The 24,024-nt window shown below is 33.3% G+C and overlaps 2 protein-coding genes across 2 annotated transcripts in view; one reads left to right on the top strand and one right to left on the bottom strand.

Moving 5' to 3' along the window:
- LOC127718596 (uncharacterized oxidoreductase YtbE-like) overlaps window positions 1-24,024 on the bottom strand; it is a 470,207-nt gene that overhangs the window by 386,045 nt on the left and 60,138 nt on the right. The gene's annotated exons all lie outside the window — the stretch shown is intronic.
- Window positions 582-23,355, top strand: LOC127718591 (tubulin delta chain-like). Its single transcript, XM_052224658.1, has 12 exons — window positions 582-773; window positions 3,785-3,880; window positions 5,305-5,357; window positions 7,303-7,381; window positions 10,279-10,337; window positions 11,482-11,623; window positions 12,137-12,289; window positions 17,351-17,446; window positions 18,674-18,746; window positions 19,235-19,379; window positions 20,294-20,454; window positions 23,239-23,355. The coding sequence occupies exons 1-12, from the start codon at window positions 679-681 to the stop codon at window positions 23,305-23,307; spliced, it is 1,221 nt and encodes a 406-aa protein (XP_052080618.1). The 5' UTR covers window positions 582-678; the 3' UTR covers window positions 23,308-23,355.

Here is a 24,024-nt window from a genome sequence, read left to right on the forward strand (position 1 = left end):
ATTATTTTTCAATTAGAAAAATCATGAAGATTCACAAAGAGTTATATATATACATATCTAATTATAAAATCGTAAATATGAGTTAGAAATTTGTAAACTAAAGTTAGACATTTGTGAATGGGATATAAAAAACTTTATATCTATTTTTATCTTTTTTTTCAAACAAAACAAGTCAAAATCCATGATTTTGAAAAAAAAATAAAACTGTCACTCATGTTTTTCGAACGCAATTGCAGGATGACGAATTGTAGGATAGCTCTTTCGCAAGAGAATAGCAGGATGAGAATTGCTGGATAGCTTGACACTAGTTATTACACTTTACTACAGAGTTCGACTCGTAACCTGGAAGAAAATAATTGTTTCACATTTTTCATGTAACAGTCTTTTACGTCCGACTATACAGTTTTTCTCATTGTTGAGGGCCATACGGTGGCATATTATTGCTTCATTTGAACTCATGTGATTGTTGTCTTATTGGCAATAATATCACATCTTTTTTTTATATTTTTTTACTAAAACGCGGAAACTTTTTACTGGTTTCAATTTGATTTTTTTGATTTTATGTATAATTTAACTTCCGGTTGAAATTGAGATGTTTTTGATCTGTTTTGATTTAAATGTACAATCTGTTTTGCTAGACAACGGCAATGTTATGAACAATGACGATTTTAACTGAAGATGTCAGCAGTATTTCTACATGTCGGTCAATGCGGAAACCAAATAGGAAAGGCTTTCTGGAAGAAAACATCACAAGACAAAGCTGTTCATGAGGGGTACACAAAACATATCAACTATTCTTTGACAAACTGTTTGTTACACATGGACGGGATAATATAGACACTATTCTCATATTAATTAATCCTTATATACTATGTAAAATACTTCCTTTCTGTACATGTAAACAGTATGACACTCCATGCACTCGGTTATGTCCGGGGTCAAAATTAACTTTTTTAGGCCAGTAGCCAGCTGGGCTACAAGACTTGAAAATCAGTTAGCCAAGACAAAAAGTTAGTAGCCCACATTATTTCACTATCACCGCATGAAACCCCCCCCAGAAAATTTTGAAATTTTAGACTCAAAACCCTGCATTTTGAGCATACATGTACCTGGAGGTGATTTAGAGGCTTGGGAAAATGTAAATTTTGTCTTATTTTTGTTGTTTACTTCAATCAAATTTAATAAAAAAAATATTTACAAAATGGGAATCTTCATGCCCAGTGTACCAATTTTTTTTTACATATCTATTTAAGACAACTAAATAATTCTCTGTCCTTGAATACATGTAGATGATAGATGAAATATTTAATTTTATTTCTATAATAATCTATTTATTAAATATCTTGGTCGATTTATTTTGCGTAACTACGTGCATTTGTAAACAGATGACCCCCTTTTTTTCTCTCAAAAGACTTGTACACGTATTTCAAAAGCACTGTCATAAAATTGATATTTCCTCTGGTTTTCTATTTTGTGTAAACTGTTCAGTAAGTAGGAAACTAAAATCAATTTGAACTAATGTTATTTATTTGTGGTCGACAATATTCTACTTTCGTTTTTGACCTTCTCTGGACACCACGTGGGCTTTGAAAAAGGAACTACAAAAGGTACTGTTTTCCAGATTCTTAACAATATACTTTCTTTTATTTGACTGATATTATTTCATAACATGATATTGTCATCTTCTCTGACTTTCTTGGCTTTCTTGAAGCCAAATCCGAATAGGTATTTGATCGCTTCATATTGCCATGGGCAACTGGGCGACCGTTAATTTTTTTCCCTGTATGTATATTTCGGAGCACTCCCACATGTAAGTAAGTAAGTAAGTAAATTTTATTTAGACATGAACTCCAATGTTCAAGACAACATGCATGACATGTATGCAGTATGGGTTTATTTACAAGGTTATTTACAAAGTGGGAAAAGATACTATTAATTTAACCCTCTTGCTGCCAGAAGTTTTTATAAGCTCACCTGGCCCGAAGGGCCAAGTGAGCTTTTCTCATCACTTGGCGTCCGTCGTCCGTCGTCGTCGTTAACTTTTTACATTTTGAACTTCTACTAGAGAACCACTGAATGGAATGAAACCAAACATGGCATGAATGTTCCTTATGAGGAACTGACCAAGTGTTGTTACTTTGTAGCGGATCCATCATCCAAGATGGCCGCCAGCGGGGGACTTAGTTCAACATAGGACCCTATGGGAAATACATACAAATGTCTTCTTTTAGAGAACCACTGAATGGAATGAAACCAAACATGGCATGAATGTTCCTTATGAGGTGCTGACCAAGTGTTGTTACTTTGAAGCTGATCCTGCATCCATGATGGCCGCCAGATGGGGACACTGTTTAACAAAGGACCTTATGGACAATACATACAAATGTCTTCTTTTAGAGAACCACATACTGAATGGATTGAAACCAAACATGGCAAGAATGTTCCTTATGAGGTGCTGACTAAGTTTTGTTACTTTGAAGCTGATCCTTCATCCATGATGGCCGCCAATGGGGGGACTTCCTTTAACATAAGACCCTATGGGAAATACATACAAATGCTTCTTCTAGAGGTGCACTGAATGGAATGAAACCAAAACATGGCATAAATGTTTCTTATGAGGTGCTGATGAAATGTTGCTACTTTGTTGCCGTTTTACTGTTCAAGATGGCCACCAGGATTTTACTATTAAATTACAGGACCAATATTAAACCAAATTTGGCCTCACTCATTATTAGGGTATTTGTTATGATTTTAATCTATTTTTACATGATTTCCAAAACCAAAGTAGAATCAGGTGAGTGACACAGGCTCTTGAGAGCCTCTAGTTAAAGATTGCATTTCGTGTGCCAGAAAATACGACATCTCTTTGTTGTTGACGTCACAAATCCAGCAATGACTTCATTCTTTTAATGACATCATGCCCTAATGACCATTACAGTTTGGAGCCATTGAAGAAAAATATTGCAGTGTTTAATTTTCAGTCTTTTATTTGACAGGTTTAAATGATGAGAAGCTTGCATAAGTTTAAACATGTATGTGTCGTCCATGTGGGCACATGTGTACCTCTGGCAGCAAGAGGGTTTAATATTTTAATATCGTATTACTATTACATGAAGCCTGTTGGTAGCAATTGGCAGGCTCTTATAATTAGTCATACTAAATTAATTATCACGTCTTGAAAGGCTTTTTTTAAAGCCTTCCTGTCGATAGTCCAAATAATTATCATGATTATGATGTCTTGAAAAGATTTTTTTTTTATTTGCTTTTTCCTGCAACAGGAAGGCGTCAAAGCAAAAAAATAAAACAGCCTTTCAAGACATCATCATTCTTTGGACACACTCAGTCCATAATTCTTCACTTCCAGAGATTATAACATTTCAAACTCTATCAAATTTAATTGTCCCGAAATTCCATTTATATTATCTGAAAATACGGGTTTACCAAATTTCACTGAGTTTTGTGTTTAATACTTTCCAGAAGTGATATATCTGGGAAAATTACTTAATGGTGGACACTATTTTGAAATCAAAGTAGATCTGGGCACACCTCAAATGGTACATGTATCTTATCTTATTTTACATGTATGAGTTCTGTTGGATATTTCTTGAAATATTTTTCACCAATATTAAAGCACACAAAAATTAAGAATTTTGTTTTTACATTCACCTAACTTTTTTTATGAAATCACTCATGCATGCATTGAGATAAAAGGAGTGAGGCTGTGCTAATTCATGTGTCTTTTTGTTTTACCATCACCTAAGTCTTTTTTTTTTTGCTATTTCAGACACACTTTTATACACCCTGATGGAAAACAAAGATCTGTACATGTAGATAGTGAGCCAAAAGTTGTACAAAAGGCTTGTAAAGGTCTCAAAATCAGGTGAGTAAATGAACATAATAAGTACAAAAATGAAGGACTAGAAATTTAGAAATGTTTGCTTGCATTTATTATTGTGATTGTTGATCAATAAACACAAATACTGTCTAAGGGGAGATAATTTATTATCGCGAATTTTAAATTAAAGTTTTAATTTTTTTTTTATATTTAGGACACCTTGATCTTAACACAAGTTTTACAATAATTAAAACATGGCAAAAGAACAAGACACTATAAAAATTAGATGTGGTATAATTGCAAATGGGTCAATATCCCTAATGCGCCTCCAATTGAGGAACACAAAAGTTGTGTGTAAACAAAAAATCTCTGTGTAGTGATATTGGACATGTTTCAATTTTTAACAAATGACTGAGCTTAACCATTTGTGTTGATCTGGAAAGTAGAGGACCATAGAATAAATATGTAAAAACTATGGAGTTATTAAATGTATTCAAAGTATTAAATTTTCAAAGAAATTATTGTGTGCGAAAAGGGATTTTTTACCATGAGGAGAAATGAATTACACCTCGTACCCCAAAAATTTAACCACATATGTGAAAATGTCTCAGCTTCGAAACCAGCCATCGTACATATCCAAGTTTACGATATGGACTGAGCTAGAGAAGAAACGTTACCATTACCGCGTATGTAGAAACAATTGTGCATATTGCCCCAAATGAGACAACTTTCCACCAGAGACCAAATGACATAAAAGCAGCAATTATAGCTAGGTCACAATACAACCTTCATGAGCAAAACCCACAACTGCATAGCAAGCTATAAAAGGCCTAACATAACAAATGTAAAACAATTCATACGATAATACTTACAGCCTGATATACCTAGAAAAGAAAAACGATATACAGCAACAACTACTAATTTACATATCGGTGGTACCATCATGCTTTAATTTAGACCCCCATCCTTTATAACTTGAAATTTACTAGTACTCTATATAAGCCATACTGTCCATCAAAAGTCATGACCACTATCCTTTCAGTCGATCCTGATTCTTTAAAATGCTCTTAGGGAAGATATTGCCACTGATGGTCTAGGGTTCCTGACTTTGTCAATGGCCCCATCCTTAATAACTTGAAATTAACTAGTACAGTGAAACCTGTTTTAAGAGAGAACTTAAGGGAGAACAAAAAAGTGGTATCTTAAAACAGACAGGTGGTCTTTTAATACAGGTTCAATGTACTACAGAGGGATCTAAAATTTATGGTCTTATAATACAGGTTTTTACTTAATACAGGTGATCTAAAGCAGGTTTGACTGTACTTTATATAAGCCATCTCCATCACAATTCATGAACACTATCCTTTCAGTCAACCCTGATCCTTCAAAGTGTTCTAGGGAAGATATTGCCACTGATGGTCTGGGGTTACTGACTTTGTCAAGGCTTACAAATATTTTTTTTTTTTCAGAGATGGAAATATTGTATCTGGAAAGAGAGGAAGAGGAACAAATTGGGCATTAGGTATATATATATATCATCATGACAATGCAAGAGTTGTCTCCCTCTATTAAATCACTCTTTAAATTACTGTACATGTATGTAAATTCAAAAATATTTGCTTGCATTTATTTGTGTGATAGTTGAATAATAGCAGACAAAAAACTGTTAAAATGAATTCCACCAAATTTATAGTAATTCCTTTGCAGGACATGAAAGTGTACATGTACATGTACATCTGCTATTAAATTTGGCACTGGCTACAGTTACATGGAAATGTAACAGTAATAAAAAGATTATTGTTACATTTGAGACCAATTTGCTGGAATGCAGGGTTGGGTAAGAATCTGATTAATTATGAATGTAACAATAATAATTGTGTCTATGGTTATATTATTGTTACATTCGTAATTAATCGGATTCTTACCCAACCATGTATTCCGGCAATATGCCTCCAATGTAACAATTATTTTGGCTCACCTGGCCCAAAGGGCCAGGTGAGCTTTTCTCATCACTTGGCGTCTGTCGTCCGTCGTCGGTTAACTTTTACAAAAATCTTCTCCTCTGAAACTACTTGGCCAAATTTAACCAAACTTGGCCACAGTCATCATTGGGGTAACTAGTTTAAAAAATGTGTCCGGTGACCAGGCCAACCAACCAAGATGGCCGCCATGGCTAAAAATAGAACATAAGGGTAAAATGTAGATTTTGGCTTATATCTCTGAAACCCAAGCCTTTAGAGCAAATCTAACTGTGGTAAAATTGTTTATCAGGTCAAGATCTATCTGCCCTGAAATTTTCAGATGAATCTGACAACCCGTTGTTGGGTTGCTGCCCCTGAATTGCTAATTTTAAGGTATTTTGCAGTTTTTGGTGATCTTGAATATTATTATAGATAGAGATAAACTGTAAACAGCAATAATGTTCAGCAAAGTAAGATCTACAAATAAGTCAACTTGACCAAAATGGTCAGTTGACCCCTTAAGGAGTTATTGCCCTTTATAGTCAATTTTAACCATTTTTCGTAAATTTTTGTAATCTTTTACAAAAATCTTCTCCTCTGAAACTACTAAGACAAAATTAACCAAACTTGTCCACCATCATCATTAGGGTATCTAGTTTAAAAAATGTGTCTGTCCGATGACGCCCGCGAACCAAGATGGCCGATATGGCTAAAAAATAGTACATAGGGTAAAATGCAATTTTTGGCTCATATCTCTGAAACCAAAGCATTAAGAGCAAATCTGACGGGGATAAAATTGTTCATTAGGTCAAGATCTATCTGCCCTGAACTTTTCAGACCAATCAGGCAACACATTGTTGGGTTGCTGCCCTTTAATTGATAATTTTAAGAAAATTTTGCAGCTTTTGGTTATTATCTTGAATATTATTATAGATAGAGATAAACTATAAACAGCAATAATGTACAGCAAAGTAAGATCTACAAATAAGTCAACATGACCAAAATTGTCAATTGACTCCTTAAAGAGTTATTGCCCTTTATAGTCAATTTTTTACAATTTTCATAAATTTTGTAAATTTTTGTAAATTTTTTCAAAATATTTTCCACTGTAACTACTGGGCCAAGTTCATTATAGATAGAGATAATAGTAAAAAGGAGCAAGAATGTTCAGTAAAGTAAGATCTACAAAGACATCACCATCACCAACATGACCAAAACACAATTTTGTCATGAATCCATCTGTGTCCTTTGTTAAATATGCACATAGACCAAGATGAGCGACACAGGCTCTTTAGAGCCTCTATTTTATTATTGTTACATTTCCATGTAACCGTAGCCAGTGCCATTTAATTTTTGGTCTGAATTTTCTCTGGTTGATTCCACTACCATGACTACAAACATGGACTTTGCGATATTTGATTATACATCATGTATTATTTGGGGATGATCAGCAACACATTTTTTTCCCTAGAAAGACTCACAAAGGTTTCCTTGCATGATTTATAGGTTACCATGGACTCAAGAAGAGTGGAGAAGATCACATACTAGAGGATACTGTCAACCAAGTCAGGAAAGAAATTGAGAGGTATAACAATATTTTTATTGAGGAAAATGTGATAACAATACATGTAGTATTGCTATAATTGAAATGTTGATTTTTGTCTTTTGATCTGAGATGGAATGCTGAATAATTTTTCAATTTATAGTAACTTTTTATGTTGCATTGATAAAAAAAGATGTGTGTCATTTTGAATTTGATAGCATCCACACAGTACACCTAAATACATAAGTAATGGTCCTTTATACATGTTATACAGCCCTAAAGCCCAACTGACAAGTATTGCACTGTAAAGCAAGGTCTTAATAACTGACTTAATTCTGAATTCCAAACACAAGTAAAAAAACTATAAAAAAAACTATAAAAAAAAGCAATGAAGGCAAATATGTTGCCAACAGACCTTGGGCCTAATATTTTTTTCATTCGCTGTTTGGTTGTTTCGCAAGATGTCGCTTTGATATTTGGTGTATGATATCGAACAGTTTATGCACTTTTGAAACTGACCCTATTAAACTGAACACGCTTTCTTGTTAGAGTTATCTCCCTGAACACTGTTTTTCTTGTGTTTGCTACTCAGTCGCAACTGTTAAAGATTACAACAAAATTATTTCACCAATTTGCTCGTTATATCCTCAGGATGTTGAGATAGGTTTGGACCGAAGCGCTCCGGAGACTCCATATGAGAGTTATTTCCCCTTATGCATTTGATATAAGTGATATGCATTTGTAACTGGTAAACCATAAGTGATAGAGACTTAGGGTCTTTTGATTTGAGGTCCTAGGTCCAAAAAAAAGAAAATAAGGTCAAGGTCAAAGGTCAAAGTTATTTTCTAAATTTTGATTTTGGGTTATTTTCACTTCTTACAAAAACTGCATAAGATATCGACAACATATTTTTTACTAAATTGTAACTTGTGACATGTCATAAACACATACATTTTGGTTGAAAGGGTATGCTAACATCAAATTGGAGTTTTATCCCATCTTGTATTTAAAATTATGCACATGGTGATATAACTCATTTACCATATACTATTAAGACCTAGGGTCTTTTGATTTGAGGTCTTAGGTTTATGACCTTGAAATTGAGCTCAAGGTAATAGGCAAATTTGACGTTCCAGATTTTGACCTTTGCTTTTACCTCATATGTATACATGATAAAGCCATAGGACTTTTTGCATTAGGTTGCAAGCCATTTGACCTTAAAAAAGCCAACCGGAAGTGACCTTGTGTAAACCGGAAGTAGCTATTTATATTTTGTACTTATTTCATGTAAAAGTATATAGAACCAGATATTTTTGGAATCAGTGTCATGTAAACTATCAAATAATACTGGAAGTGACATTTTAAAAACCGGAAGTAACAAAATTATCTCCCTTATTTAAGAACAAATTGTATAGAAACCATATATTTTGAGAATCAGCGTACAGTAAGCTATCTGTTGACGCTAGAAATGACATTTTAAACCGAATTTTTAATATTTTCATATCAAAACACATCTTTGCTGGTGGAAAGACCTTCAATTGTTCTTTGAACAAAATTGGTTTTTAATTTTTTTTTTTCTTCCGCTTAATTTTTTTCTTTCGCTGTTTTGTACTTTAAAAAGATGTCGCTTAGATTTTTGGTATGTGATATCAAACAGTTTATACGCTTTTGAAAATGATACTGCTTAATTGAATAATTTATTTTGTAAGAGTTATCTCCCTGAACACTGTTTTTCTTGTGTGTGCTACTCCTTCGCAACCGTAAAAGATTACGACAAATTTATTTTACCAAATTGCTCCCTATATCTTCAGAACGTTGAGTTTGGTTTACATTGAAGCATTCCGGAAACTCCATATGAAAGTTATTTCCCCTTATGCATTTGATATATTAAGTGATTTGCATTTCTAATTGGTAAACCATAAGTGATAGAGACATAAGGTTTTCAGATTTGAGGTCCTTGTTCCAAAAAAAACAAAATTAGGTCAAGGTCAAAGGTCAAGGTCAAATTCTAAATTTTGGCTTATTCTCACTTCTTTTCATAAACCGTACAAAATATCGACAACAAGTTTTTTTTAAATTGTCATTTACAACATGTCGTAACTCCTGAATTTTAGTTGAAAGGGTGCATATACATTAAATGGGAGTTTTTGCCCCTCTTATATGTAGAACTATGCGTATAGTGATATAACTCATTAACCATACATATTAAAGACCTAGGGTCTTTTGATTAAGTGTTCTTGGTTTATGACCTTGAAATTGGGGTCAAGGTCAAAGGTAAATTTGACATTCTAGATTTTGACCTTTGCTTTAAATTCATATTTATGCATTATAAAGCCATATGAGCTTTAAGTTACAAGCCATATGACTTTGAAAAGGCAAACCTGAAATGACCTTGTGTAAACCGGAAGTAGCTACATTTTAGACTTATTTCATACAAAAGTGTGTAGAAACCATATATTTTTGGATTCAGCATCAATTGACACTGAAAATGACATTTTAAACCAAATTTTCATATTTTCATATCAAAATAAATCGTTAGAAGTGGAAAGACCTTCAATTGTTCTCTGAACAATTGGTTTTTAATTATTAATTTGTTTGCGTGGGATTTACATTTTAGTGGAATTTGTGGGTAAAGACGAACTCATATTTTTAGAAGCCTTGGAAGCTGACTGACAAAACCATGAAATCAATTTTACGCTAACATTAAATTTTTCAATCCAAGAAAAGTGGTGCTCACGAAAATGAATTAATCTACAGTATTTACTCTTTGATTAATTTATGTATAATTATTTACATCAATATTTCAATATAACCCAACAACACAGAAAATTCAAAGACCTTTTAGAGGTCAACAAAATCTGCAACAGTAAGTAATTAGGCGCATATACAGTATGTCGAAATTACCTTGTTTCTCAAGAAGTTTGTTTATTTTTTTACAGATGTGACATGTACAGTGGTTGTATTATGATGCACAGTTTGACTGGTGGTACAGGTTCAGGTTGGTATTTGTATGTATGTACATTGTAGGTACTACCTCTTATGTAAATGAAGCCACAACATTTTGTTATCTCCCCTTGTACATGTCCTTTGAATGTAATTTTTTCCCAATTCCAAGTTTCATCAATGATGGGATTGATTTTTGGCTGAAACTGGCTTGTAAAATTATAATCTGCATAATGATATATCTACTTTAAAATAAAACACTTGTTTTTTTTTTTAATAATCTACATGGGCATTTACTTGAACATTGAAGTCCATACTTTATTAAAAAAATGAAACGTTTCAGCAACATATATTTCACAACTGTTTTTTTTTTTTCATTATCATTTGACCATATATTTCATGATGAACAATAATAGGACAAAAGGAGACAGCCCAAACCAATCACACTGCCTTGTGATGTTATTTTTGTTGTCTTTTTGTGATTTGTGGAAATATCAAGCACAACTTTATAAAAATCTATATATTCTTAGAATAGAGGCAGTCCAATTATTATTCCTGTACCGTGGGGATCTTTACCAAACAGAACCATACATACATTTGTATATTTTTAGGATTAGGATCTTGTCTGTGTGAGACCATGATGGAGGAATATTCAATGAAACATTTGATTTACTGTACCGTTGGGATCATTCCCAAATAGAACCTTACATATATTTGTATATTTTATGGAATTAGGAGTTGTCTTTGTGAGGCCATGAGGTAGGAATATCCAAAGAACAATCTTATTTTCTGTTCTGTGGGGATCATTCCTAAACAGAACCTTACATAGACTTGTGTATTTGTAGGATTAGGATCTCGTCTTTGTGAGACCATGAGGTAGGAATATCCAATGAACAATCTAATTTCCTGTTCTGTGGGGATCATTCCTAAACAGAACCTTACATAGACTATTGTATTTGTAGTATTAGGATCTCGCCTTTGTGAGGCCATGAGCGAGGAATATCCCATGAAGCCCCTGTTTCCTGTTCTGTGCAGCATCATTCCTAAACAGAACCTAACATAGACTTATATGATTTGTAGGATTAGGATCTCGTCTGTGCGAGGCCATGAGGGAGGAATATCCCATGAACCATCTAATATCCTGTACTGTGTAGCATCATTCTAACACAGAACCTAACATAGACTTGTATATTTTGTAGGATTAGGATCTCGTCTGTGTGAGGCCATGAGGGAGGAATATCCCATGAACCATCTGATTTCCTGTACTGTGGCACCATGTTTGACAGGAGAAAGTCCTTTACAGAACTATAATGCTTTGCTAACACTGTCATACCTTCAAAGGTAAAATTACAAATACTATAATGTTGGAATTTTTGTGTTTAACTGAATCTGATCTTAAAGGAAATTAAGAAACAAGAAAACGAAACCTTGGAATAGATTTGGTTCTAGAAATTCCAAAATTTGAATGCACAAAAAAATTTACAGTTTTAAAACATAGATTCTTTTTGTGACCATAATTATGTGGTTTCATCTTCATCTTCATCAGTGTATTTATTATGTCATTTCTTGATAAAATGAAAAATTAAAAAAACATATTGCTGTTAAGGTCTATTATAAATCAATATTATTGTTTATTAATGCCCCATTTAACTGATATAAACTGGTGTTATTTTTTGTTTTTTATTTATTGGCAGTTTCTTTGTTTCCTACATTTTAATATATATTTTTTCAACTGTTCCTAAATATTTTATCAAAAAATTACAGCAAAACTATGGATATTTAGTAAGCTTAATGATCTTTAACAAATGCAATTTTTATTTCAGAAATATATTTATAAAGATGATTCTATTTCAGGAATACTGACTGTGTTGTTCTGACTTATAACGATGATGTTCTTGGAAAACTGCAGAGAAAGATGGAGAGTGTTTCTTTTGATGCCATGAACACCTCTATAGCCTCTGCTTTAGGTGGAATATTCCTGCCAACAGATACCATGACACCAAAAAGGTCAGATTATCTCCCCTTATATAGAGTGACCATGTTTCTTTTGATGCCATGAACACCTCTATAGCATCTGCTCTAGGTGGAGTATTCCTGCCAACAGATACCTGACACCAAAAAGGTTAGATTATCTCCCCTTATATAGAGTGACCATGTTTCTTTTGATGCCATGAACACCTCTAAAGCATCTGCTCTAGGTGGAGTATTCCTGCCTACAGATACCATGACACCAAAAAGGTTAGGTTATCTCCCCTTATATAAAATGACCATGTATCTTTTGATGCCATGAACAACTCTATAGCTTCTGCTCTAGGTGGAGTAATCCTACCAACAGATACCATGACACCAAAAAGGTTTGATTATCTCCCCTTACATAAATTGACCATGTTTCTTTTGATGCCATGAACACTTTTAAAGTTTCTGCTCTAGGTTGAGTATTCCTGCCCACAGATACCATGACACCAAAAAGGTTAGATTATCCCCTTATATAAAACAAAAAGTATTTTTAGATGCCATGAACATCTCACTCCACTGTATTTTGGGTATTTCTAAAAAGGTTAGATTGTATCGATCCCCTAACATCAAGAAAAAAATGTTTCTTTTGATGCCATGAACACCTCTGCTATATTCATGATATTTAGGATATATCTGCCTAAATATCCACAAACACCAAAAAGGTTAGATTGTCTCCCCTTACATAAAGTGACTATGTTTCTGTTGATGCCATGAACACCTCTATAGCCTCTGCTCTAGGTGGAGTATTCCTGCCCACAGATACCATGACACCAAAAGGATAGATTATCTCCCCTTTTACATTAAGATTGTTTGAATATCACTTTTTTACATATTTATATAAACAAACACTTTAATTTCAGTATGTTTACAACTACCTAATGTTAATTTGGTGAAGTAACAAAAGATTGGATTTGTTGTCTAAGTAGAAAAGAATTTGTAAAATGTTGACATGAAAAATAGCTTGAATTGTCTCCCCTTACTCACAATTTTTTTGTTTATTGTACCTTCTTTAAAGATTAAAAAATAAACATTTTTCACCATAGAGATTTATTTCATTTTACCTTACATAATACAGTATAACAAAATCACAATAAACACAAATTCTTAAAAATAGTCCCCTCATGTATACTAAGGGGCATACATAGTTTCTACTCCAAATCAATACGACATAGTCATATGCTTACACTTTCAGGTTTGATGCATTCTTCCCTTATATAAAAAAGCAGGTTTGATGCGTTCTTCCCTTATATAAAAATGTGTAGCAAATAATAACCCATTAAAAACAAGCTATATACTGTCAGTTCTTTCAAAAACAAGGAATAGATTGCTTTCCCTTATGTTAAAGGATGTAAATAGTCTAAAAACATGTTCACATGCTTACACTAATTAAAACAAAATTGTTGATTGTATCCCCTGGCACTAAAAATGAAAAAAAAATGTTGTCCCTCCTCAATTAAGATTTGATTCCTTTTACAAAAAGTTTTTAAAAAGATTTGATTGACCCTTGTTATCTGACACATAATAAGGTGTTTAAAGTTTTTTTTCTCAAATCTACAATAAAATTATAACTTCTTTCCTGAAAAATGTTGATTAACTATGGGACACAAGTTTAAATTCAGATATGAAGGGTCACCTCTTACACCATGTCTCCTAAAACATAATAAGAGGTAAACACAGTCTGTAGAAACCTATGAAAATAATCACTGCTTCCACTAAATTTTTTTAAATCAACTCCCCTTACATGACAAATTGGGTAAACAGCAAGTTTCCATTTAAAAACTTTCAACCCTTTAACATGTTAAATGACAATAATGTATAACAGACATGTCAACTGACCCGTATCCTGCGGGTATGACCCGAGATTTTTACAAATCTGAGAAGTCACCGGGACACCCACCGGGTCGTTAAATAACCTGAGAATTCCGAAAATGACCCGTTTTCACCCAGATTCTGGAGCCTTCAGACTCATAGTCCAAATAATTATGACGTCTTGGAAGGCTATTTTAAATATTTGCTTTGACGCCTTCTGTCAATGTAAGGTGTCAAAGAAAAAAATATAATAGCCTTTCAAGATGTCATAATTATTTGGACTATCAGACTCATATCTTTTGAAATACCGGCAAATTCGTAATTCTTCCATGAACAGGAAGTTCAAGTAGATGTGTAAACTGTCAGATTAAATGACCCATTAAGTGCATGGCTTCACTTGACAGCTTTGGTGTCAAACACACTGTTAATGAACACCAATTACCTTAAGCTTTATGTCGTAAATAATATGTGTATATCGAAATTGTTTTACAAACAATTTGAGTTACTTCCCGTTTTTTGTCACCATTCACAATATACTCCTTAAACTTTTTTTTGTAAAAGGAATAAATCTATGGTGAATAGAATGCAAATGCATATCAAAATAAAGTTTAAAATTACTTAACTATGTGAACATGTTTCGGAAAATGTTTGATTTAGATTATAAGAAAAATGTCACCTAAATACTGATATTCAGCTCGAAAAAGTTCGTACGCGTTATGACCTGAGATTTCATTCTTCAATGACCTGCATTTTCATTGTCATAGGTTGACAGGTATGTGTATAAATTAAACAGTCATGGGTTTCATCAAAGAGTTTTAAATGATCTCCCCTCACACCAAAAAAGTTTTAACTGACCTCCCCTCACACCAAAAAAGTTTTAAATTGTCTCCCATTACTTTAGAATTGTGTACCAACTCTGACATGAAACCATAAAAAATGCATATATTGTCCCACTATGTTTAAAAAAAGCTTTAATATAGTCACTCCTACAACAATTTGAATTGCCTATTATATAATGACATAAAAGCAGATTATTTTTTTGGCTTTTTGAGCTCATCTGAGCTTTTCTCATCACTTGGCGTCCATCGTCCGTCGTCGTCGTTAACTTTTTACATTTTGAACTTCTTCTAGAGAACCACTGAATGGAATGAAACCAAACAAGGCATGAATGTTCCTTATGAGTTGCTGACCATGTTTTGTTACTTTTAAGCCGATCCATCATCCAAGATGGCTGCCAACAGAGGACTTAGTTTAACATAGGACCCTATGGGAAATACTTACAAATGTCTTCTTTTAGAGAACCACTGAATGGAATGAAACCAAACAAAGAATGAAAGTTCCTTATGAGGTGCGGACCAAGTGTTGTTACTTTGTAGCCGATCCATCATCCAAGATGGCCGTCAGCGGAGGACTTAGTTTAACATAGGACCCTATGGGAAATACATACAAATGTCTTCTTTTAGAGAACCACTGAATGGAATGAAACCAAACAAAGCATGAATGTTCCTTATGAGGTGCTGACCAAGTGTTGTTATTTTGTAGCCGATCCATCATCCAAGATGGCCGCCAGTGGGAGACTTAGTTTAACATAGGACTCTATGGGAAATACAGAAAAATATGTTCTTTTAGAGAACCACTGAATGGAATGAAACTAAACATAGCATGAATGTTCCTTATAATGAGGTGCTAAACAAGTGTTGTTACTTTGAAGCGGATCCATCATCCAAGATGGATGCCAGTGTGGGACTCAGTTTAACACAGGACCCTATAGGAAATACATACAAATATCTTCTTTTAGAGAACCACTGAATGGAATGAAATCAAACATAGCATGAATGTTCCTTATGAAGTGCTGACCATGTGTTGTTACTTTGTTGTTGATCCATCATCTAAGATGGCCGCCAGCGGGAGACTTAGGTTAACATAGGACCCTGTGGGAAATACATACAAATGTCTTCTTTTAGAGAACCACTGCTTGCAATCAATTTGAAACTAATTACTATGTCATAAATGTTCCTTATAATGAGATGCTGATGAAGTGTTACTACTTCGTTGCTGATTTACTGTTCAAGATGGCCAGCAGAATTTATAAAGTATGGGGCCAATATTAAACCAAATTTAGCCTCAATCATTATTTAAGTACCTGTTATGATTTTTATCTTCTTTTATATGATTTCAAAACCCAAGTAGAGTCAGGTGAGCGACACAGGCTCTTGAGAGCCTCTAGTTTTGTTATAACTTACTTCCTGTAACATATGATAAACTGTGTATCTAGACTAGAGGTTACAAGCTTAAGAGGAGTTAATCAATGTATGGGTAACGTTTTTGTATACTGTGAAAGTAGTTTTATTCGCGGGGAACTAATTTTCTTAGTTTTCGTGGAAAACTTTATCCACGAATTTAAGTGTCCAACGAAATATAATAAATGTTGTCCAAATCAAATCATGGTTTGACTACATGGATACGGGCATGCCATAAAATCTAGAGAAAATCGAATATCGCCAAATGCACTATGAACTATAACTGCAGGCAGAATTATACCCTATCATATATATTTAATCTTTAAACTGTAGAAATTTCCATCTTTAAACATATAAAAATATTTTTGATCGATGAAAGTCAGATTTCCGGTGATGATATGCTATGATGAAGTGTTCATTTTATATCATAATACTTCTCATGTAGAAAGTAATTATTTCATGCTGGGCTTGCTTTTGATCAGAATTAATTTTACAATTCAAGGTACATTTATAACATATGTTTAATTAGCTGTTTTCTTTAAGTGACATGTTTATGACCCAATTAACACCTTTGATGGTCTTTAATCTGTTGATTACTCGATCTCTGGTTAATTAGTGTCATCACTTCTGATTACACGTGTGCAACAATTCAAATGTTTACTTAGCAAATTTCCTTCAATCAGGACAATTTGTAATCACAGATGAAAGCAGTTATTTTATTTCAAATTTGTTAAATGTTGTCAGTTGTTAAAGACGTCCCAGTAAGTGAACATGAACACCTTACTTTGAAATGTCCACAAATTATTATGAAACAACATATGGTTATTATAAAGAATCTTCGTTTCTGATGGCTTCAATTCTTCACTCGATTTTGTTTCTTTCAGAAAACTAAAATCCACGAATTTAAAGACCCACTAATATGTAACTTTTGCTCAAACCACGAAAATTGATACCCACGAATTAAGGTACTTTCACAGTATACCTTTATATTTTTATTTTGTAGTGGGCCAAGTATTGGTATGGAACCTAGGGAGATGATAAGATCTGTTTGTCCACTGCCTGCAAATAAATTTGTACAGGTCCATCATATAGCTAAGAGGTAAGTGAGACCATGTATTTGTACAGCTCCATCATATAGCTAAGAGGTAAGTTAGACCATGTATTTGTACAGCTCCATCATGCTTCATCATATAGCTAAGAGGTAAGTTAGACCATGTATTTGTACAGCTCCATCATATAGCTAAGAGGTAAGTTATACCATGTATTTGTACAGCTCCATCATATAGCTAAGAGGTAAGTTAGACCATGTATTTGTACAGCTCCATCATATAGCTAAGAGGTAAGTTAGACCATGTATTTGTACAGCTTCATCATATAACTAAGAGGTAAGTTAGACCATGTATTTGTACAGCTCCATCAACTAGCTAAGAGGTATGTTGATTAAGTCAAACATTTTCTGTAAATTGAGAAATTAATGAGTGCATTTATTGGTGTGATTTTTAAAGTAGGGACACAAATGCAAGATTATTTGTGCTATTTTAACATGTTTAGGATAATCTGCGTGCAAATATATGTATCTGATACCAAAATGTGAGTTCTTATTATTGTGATTCTCACTCAGTCACATTATTTGCAATGATAAAAACCTCACAATAATTTTTAAATTTACAGTTTATAAAGGCATCCTCTGGACTGAATAAATGTGATGTGATAACAATTGAAGAAAATTATTTTTGGTCAATCAAAGGATGTCTAAAATTATTGCAAAAGGATCTTTATTTAGTAGTTTAAGCTTCACATATAGTGGTGCTCCAAATTATGGGAGATGTACAGATACTAATCAAACGTGTAGATATAGGAAGATGTGGTATGAGTGCCAATGAGACAACTCTCTATCCAAGTCACAATCTATAAAAGTAAACCATTATAGGTCACAGTACAGTCTTCAACACGGAGCCTTGGCTCACACTGAACAGCAAGCTATAAAGGGCCCCAAAAAATTACCAGTGTAAAACCATTCAAACGCAAAACTAACGGTCTAATCTAATTAAAACGAGAAACACTTATAAACCACATAAACAAACAACAACTACTGAACATCAGATTCCTGACTTAGGACAGGTGCAAACAATTGCAGCAGGATTAAACGTTTTAATGGTACCAAACTTTCTTCCTTATCTGAAACAATAGTGTAACATCACAACATAGAAATACACACTATACATGTTATATTTTTGCTATTACAGTAAGCTGTCTTGGGCAGGATTACAGAAACAGATGAGGGTGTATACTAACCAAACATACATTACAATTTTATTTATTACAGTAAGCTGTCTTGGGCAGGATTACAGAAACAGATGAGTCAAGGCATTAGACGACACGATAGCAAAGGAAACGTAGTATCCTTATATATATTTAGTATCAAGTTCACAATTAGGTTTACAGAAAAGAGAATAATAGCAAAAAAAAAGAGGGGAATACAGTAAAATAAGCAGAAAACTAAAAAAGCTGACTATTTGATTGATAGTGCCGAAATTTAAAGAATAGAGAACAAAATATAAAGTGTAAGTGAAATGCCTAAAAAAATTAAAGAAAACAAAAATGAAGGACACATAAAATAGAAGATGTGGTATGATTGCCAATGAGACAACTCTCCACTAGACCAAATAACACAAAAATTTACAACTTTAGGTCACCAAAGGCCTTCAACAATGTGCAAGCCCATACCGCATAGTCAGCTATAAAAGGCCCCAAATTCACAAATTATGTGCAGTCTTATGAGACCACTTTTACTCTCCCTTGGGTGGTCTGTTAAAACAGATTTCACTGTATATTATTTAATGGATTCAAGAGGAGAGGAACATATATTTTCCTTATAAATCATCAGTTTGGTAGTATAGGTAATGTAGTGATAGCACGAGGTGACAGTACAGAGACATTTTATCCTCAGATGACACAGGGGCTGGAGAAAAAGTTCCGTAAATCTTTCAACACTGTCAGCTGGAATCCATTCCCTATAGATATCTGGACTGGTATGAGAAAAAGAATATAGATATAAGAAGATGTGGTATGAGTGCCAATGAGACAACACTTCATCTAGGTCACAATGTGTAGAAAATAAACAATTATAGGTCAAATTTTAATTTTTATTTTAATCTCACGGCTTGTCAAGCAGTTTAAAAGTTTTACCGATGAGAGAATAAAAAAAGTATTGTATCTAATGAGAAACATCAAAATAAAAGCCCACAAAATTATTTAGTCCACAAAAAATACATGTCATGTAAAAAAGACAATTTAAACAGTATGATTGATAACTGTCTTACAAACTTGTTAAACATTATTTACTTTCACCGGTTCAATTAAAATATAGTAATTAATTGAACTATTTTAGTCTTTTGATATCATAAAGTCATCTATGTCAAAACAGCTACTGGGTACTCCAATTCTTGTGTTGACTAATAATTGAAAACATACATCATTTATCCATTAAACATTTTTGACAAAACAGTTACTGTGGATTCATTTTATTTTCGTGGGAACCATTCTTTGTGGATTAAGGAAAACTTGCATGTCTGTGGATATTTAATTTTGTGATTATACCGAGCTCTGCGTACTATCCTATAGAAAATATGTCATTCTTTGAACATTTAATTTCGTGGTTCCCCTGTACCCACAAAATCAATGAAAATTGGTATCCAACGAATAATAATGAATCCACAGTACACTGAAATTTAAGGTGTCTTTTGAAAGAAAACACAAAAAGAATAAACTGCAATTCAGAAATAAACAACAAATGTTCTTGTCTTTTTATAGGAAACCATGTTAATTAGGTATTAAACAAAAATTAATCAACTGTTCAGGAAAGTATTTTTAAGAATGAGAGAAGTACATACATTATGTGTCAGTAAAAAATTTATCTTATATCTTCAATAATTTATTGTTTCAGCCAAGACCAACAGTATTGGACCAAAAGACACAGCTTCGATAACAGTAGCATCAAATTCAGAGTCAATAGTAGAATACCTCGAGACAGTCTATGAAAGGTCAAGGGTCAAATTTGCTGCAAAAGCTTATCTCCATTGGTACAACAAATACGGAGTAACCAATGTAAGTAGGATAGTGTTTAGATGGAGTAACCAATGTAAGTAGGATAGTGTTTAGAAGGAGTAACCAATGTAAGTAGGATGGTGTTTAGATGGAGTAACCAATGTAAGTAAGATGGTGTTTAGATGGAATAACCAATGTAAATAGGATAGTGTTTAAACAGAGTAACCAATGTAAATAGGATGCTGTTTAGATGGAGTAACCAATGTAAGTAGGATGGTGTTTAGATGGAGTAACCAATGTAAGTAGGATGCTGTTTAGTTGGAGTAACCAATGTAAGTAGGATGGTGTTTAGACAGAGTAACCAATGTAAATAGGATGGTGTTTAGATGGAGTAACCAATGTAAGTAGGATGGTGTTTAGACAGAGTAACCAATGTAAATAGGATGGTGTTTAGACAGAGTAACCAATGTAAGTAGGATGGTGTTTAGACAGAGTAACCAATGTAAGTAGGATAGTGTTTAGATGGAGTAACCAATGTAAGTAGGATGGTGTTTAGATGGAGTAACCAATGTAAGTAGGATGGTGTTTAGACAGAGTAACCAAAGAAAATAGGATGGTGTTTAGACAGAGTAACCAATGTAAGTAGGATGGTGTTTTACTATTCTTTTAAAAAAAAATACTTCCAACACCCAAGTATTGTCATTGATATAGATGTACTAAAAATCAAGGAACATACAAAACTATATAAATTGAAAGGACATGCCAGTAAACAAATTCCAATAAACAATGGTACACACATATCAACCAAGATATCTATTGAAAACAAGAAAAAAAATCAATTATGAACAACTAATGAATGGAATACATACTACAGATAACATGTTTAACGAAACATGTTATTGCACATCACTTTGCAACCATTTGTCAGTAATTTTTTTGGTAAATGCACGTTTTTGAATGATAACTGAAAAGTTTTCAAAATTACTGAAAATTTGATAGATTGTTACTGATTGTGTCAAAAGGAGGTTGGCATCTATGCACTCGTTGAATATTTTTCCCTCATTGAATTTTTCAATTAGTTATTCTATAAATAGTAGTTTATTAATTGTATCGGTTCAAAGTAAAACTGAGAATGGAAATGGGGAATATGCCAAAGAGACAACAACCCGACCAAATGGCAGATAACAGCCAAGGCCACCAATGTGTCTTCAACGCAGGGAGAAAGTGTTTTTATGATCTCACTTTCATCAGGAATGCTCAAAGTCAAATATTTGAAACCAATAGATGTTTAAGTATGGAAACTAGTGTTGAGCTATATGACAAAAAGTTACAATAGTGGATTAACACATGTCTAATGTCTAAAAGGGACCTCGGTGGCCGAGTGTTATAAGTAGTAACTACTGTAATCACTAGCCAGTCAACACTGAGGTTGTGAGTTGGAACTGGTGCACTAGACTCCAATCTTAATTGACTATGATTGTCAGCTTCCCTATTTAAGGTCAGTGGTTTTCTCCAGGCACTACGGCTTCCTCCACAAATAAAAACTGGCCGTCACAAAATAGCCCCATAGCGGTGCTAAAAACGTGTTAAAACGCAAAAAAATCAAAAATCAAATCTAATGTCTAAATATTTAATCAATGGTAACAGATATTCAGCTAATCATCGATGTCAAGGAAAAACAAAGTATAATGAAGTAATTGCTTTTGAAATCCTGGTCTGAAATAATTTTAAGCAGCAAACAAAATTATTTTCATTTACCTGTGTATATAACATGTATTCTATTTGGCGGCATTTTGTTCAAGGTTAACATCATTATATCATGTATATGGCGGCATTTTGTTCAAGGATATATGGTTGACTTTCTGAAATTGTTTATTATCTCACCCCTTATTGATTTTGTATTTACATTGTGTCATAGATCTAATACCGTTCAGTGTATATTCACTTGTTTGTTTTCATATGTCTTTTGATTGAGTTATACCATTTCTATTGATATTTTATAGTGATGTTACACTATTGTTTCAGGTAAGGGTGAATGTTGGTACCTTTTAAAACGTTTAAACCCACTGCATTTGTTTGCACCTGTCCTAAGTAAGGAACCTGATATTCAGTGGTTGTCGTTAGTTGATGTGGTTCATAAATGTTGCTCATTTCTTATTTATAGATAAGACCCTTGGTTTTCCCGTTTGAATGGTTTTACACTATTTTTTGGGCCCTTTATAGCTTGCTGTTCGATGTGAGTCAAGGCTCCGTGTTGAAGACCATACTTTGACCTATAATGGTTCACTTTTTGAAATTATGACTTGGCTTGAGAGTTGTCTCATTTCACTCATACCACATTCTTATATCTATGAACACACTTAAGGATGTACTTAGGTGAAATTAAAAAAATCTAGAATTTAGAATTGATACTATAAGTCAGAAGAGCATTAAGTAAAGGAACAAAATAAGCTAAAAATATTGAAAGGTTATGGATTTCCTTTCAAGATATTTGAGTTTTAAAAAATGGCGGGAAAAGGCTGACTCAGACTTTTACCTTATATTTGCATTGGTATTATTTGGGTCTCAAATCGAAAGAAAAGAAATCTAGAATCTGCTTAATTTTTGGTAAATGACCTTTTCAGAGCTATTGAAGTCTTATTTGAAAAGAAAAATGGGTGTTATGGGGCAAAATATTTTACCCAGTATTGAAGGAAGAATACCAAGGAGTCCGAAGATCTGACACAAATTCCTAAACCTCACCTAAGTACATCCTTAAATGCATTTTGAATTCAACATTCAAAGCTAAAATATGAAATAGCAGAACAGTGTAATTTTTTAAGATTTGATTTTTATCTTTTTCAGGAGGATTTTGAAGAAGCATTTGATGTTGTTGAAGACATTATACAGAATTATAAAAGTGCATTTTCATGAAATATAAATAAAATTTATGATTTTAATATTCATAATCATCAAAACAAATGTGTGTCTTATGTATTTATGTTATTTGTGTTTTTTTTTAAAACCTTCTATATAGGCGTATATGACAAAGTTTCTGTCGTTTTTATGTGCACTGTGGTTTTTAAATGTTTTTTTGGTTTGTAAAAAAGAGAGCCTAAAAATACCAAAGAACATTCAAACTCGCAAATATATCACTTATTATGAGTAAATCTGTCTTTAAGATACTATGTAGACCAATTTTTATACCCCACATTATTTATTGCATCGGGAATAATGTTTTTGACCTGTCCATCTTATGTCTGTCCGTCCGTCCGTCAGTCAGTCCTCATCGCAACTCCTCTGAAACTACACAACAGAATTTCATGAAACTTTGTAGATAATAAGGACATACTATGTAGATGTGCATATCATGGGAAATTATGATTCAATTTTTTTTTCTAGGAGTTATGCCCCTTTGAACTTATTTGCCTCAATATACTACTGCAACAGTTTGTCATCGCAACTGCTCTGAAACCACACAACAAAATTTAATGAAACTTTGTAGATAATAAGGACATACTATGTAGATATGCTGCATAATGCATATCGACAGGAAATTATGATTCAATTTTTGTTCTAGGAGTAACACCCCTTTGAACTATTTTGCCTCAATATATACTACAGCAACAGTTTGTCATCGCAACTCCTCTG

Source organism: Mytilus californianus, unplaced genomic scaffold, assembly GCF_021869535.1.
Source record: "Mytilus californianus isolate M0D057914Y unplaced genomic scaffold, xbMytCali1.0.p SCAF_10, whole genome shotgun sequence".
Taxonomy (NCBI): domain Eukaryota; kingdom Metazoa; phylum Mollusca; class Bivalvia; order Mytilida; family Mytilidae; genus Mytilus; species Mytilus californianus.

Excerpts from the sequence above, each read along its gene's own strand:
- LOC127718591 (XM_052224658.1), top strand. The coding sequence starts at position 679 with ATGTCAGCAGTATTTCTACATGTCGGTCAATGCGGAAACCAAATAGGA. Across the intron at positions 3,881-5,304 it reads TGTAAAGGTCTCAAAATCAG|AGATGGAAATATTGTATCTG; the intron begins GTGAGTAAATGA and ends TTTTTTTTTCAG. Across the intron at positions 12,290-17,350 it reads GATACCATGACACCAAAAAG|TGGGCCAAGTATTGGTATGG; the intron begins GTCAGATTATCT and ends TTTATTTTGTAG.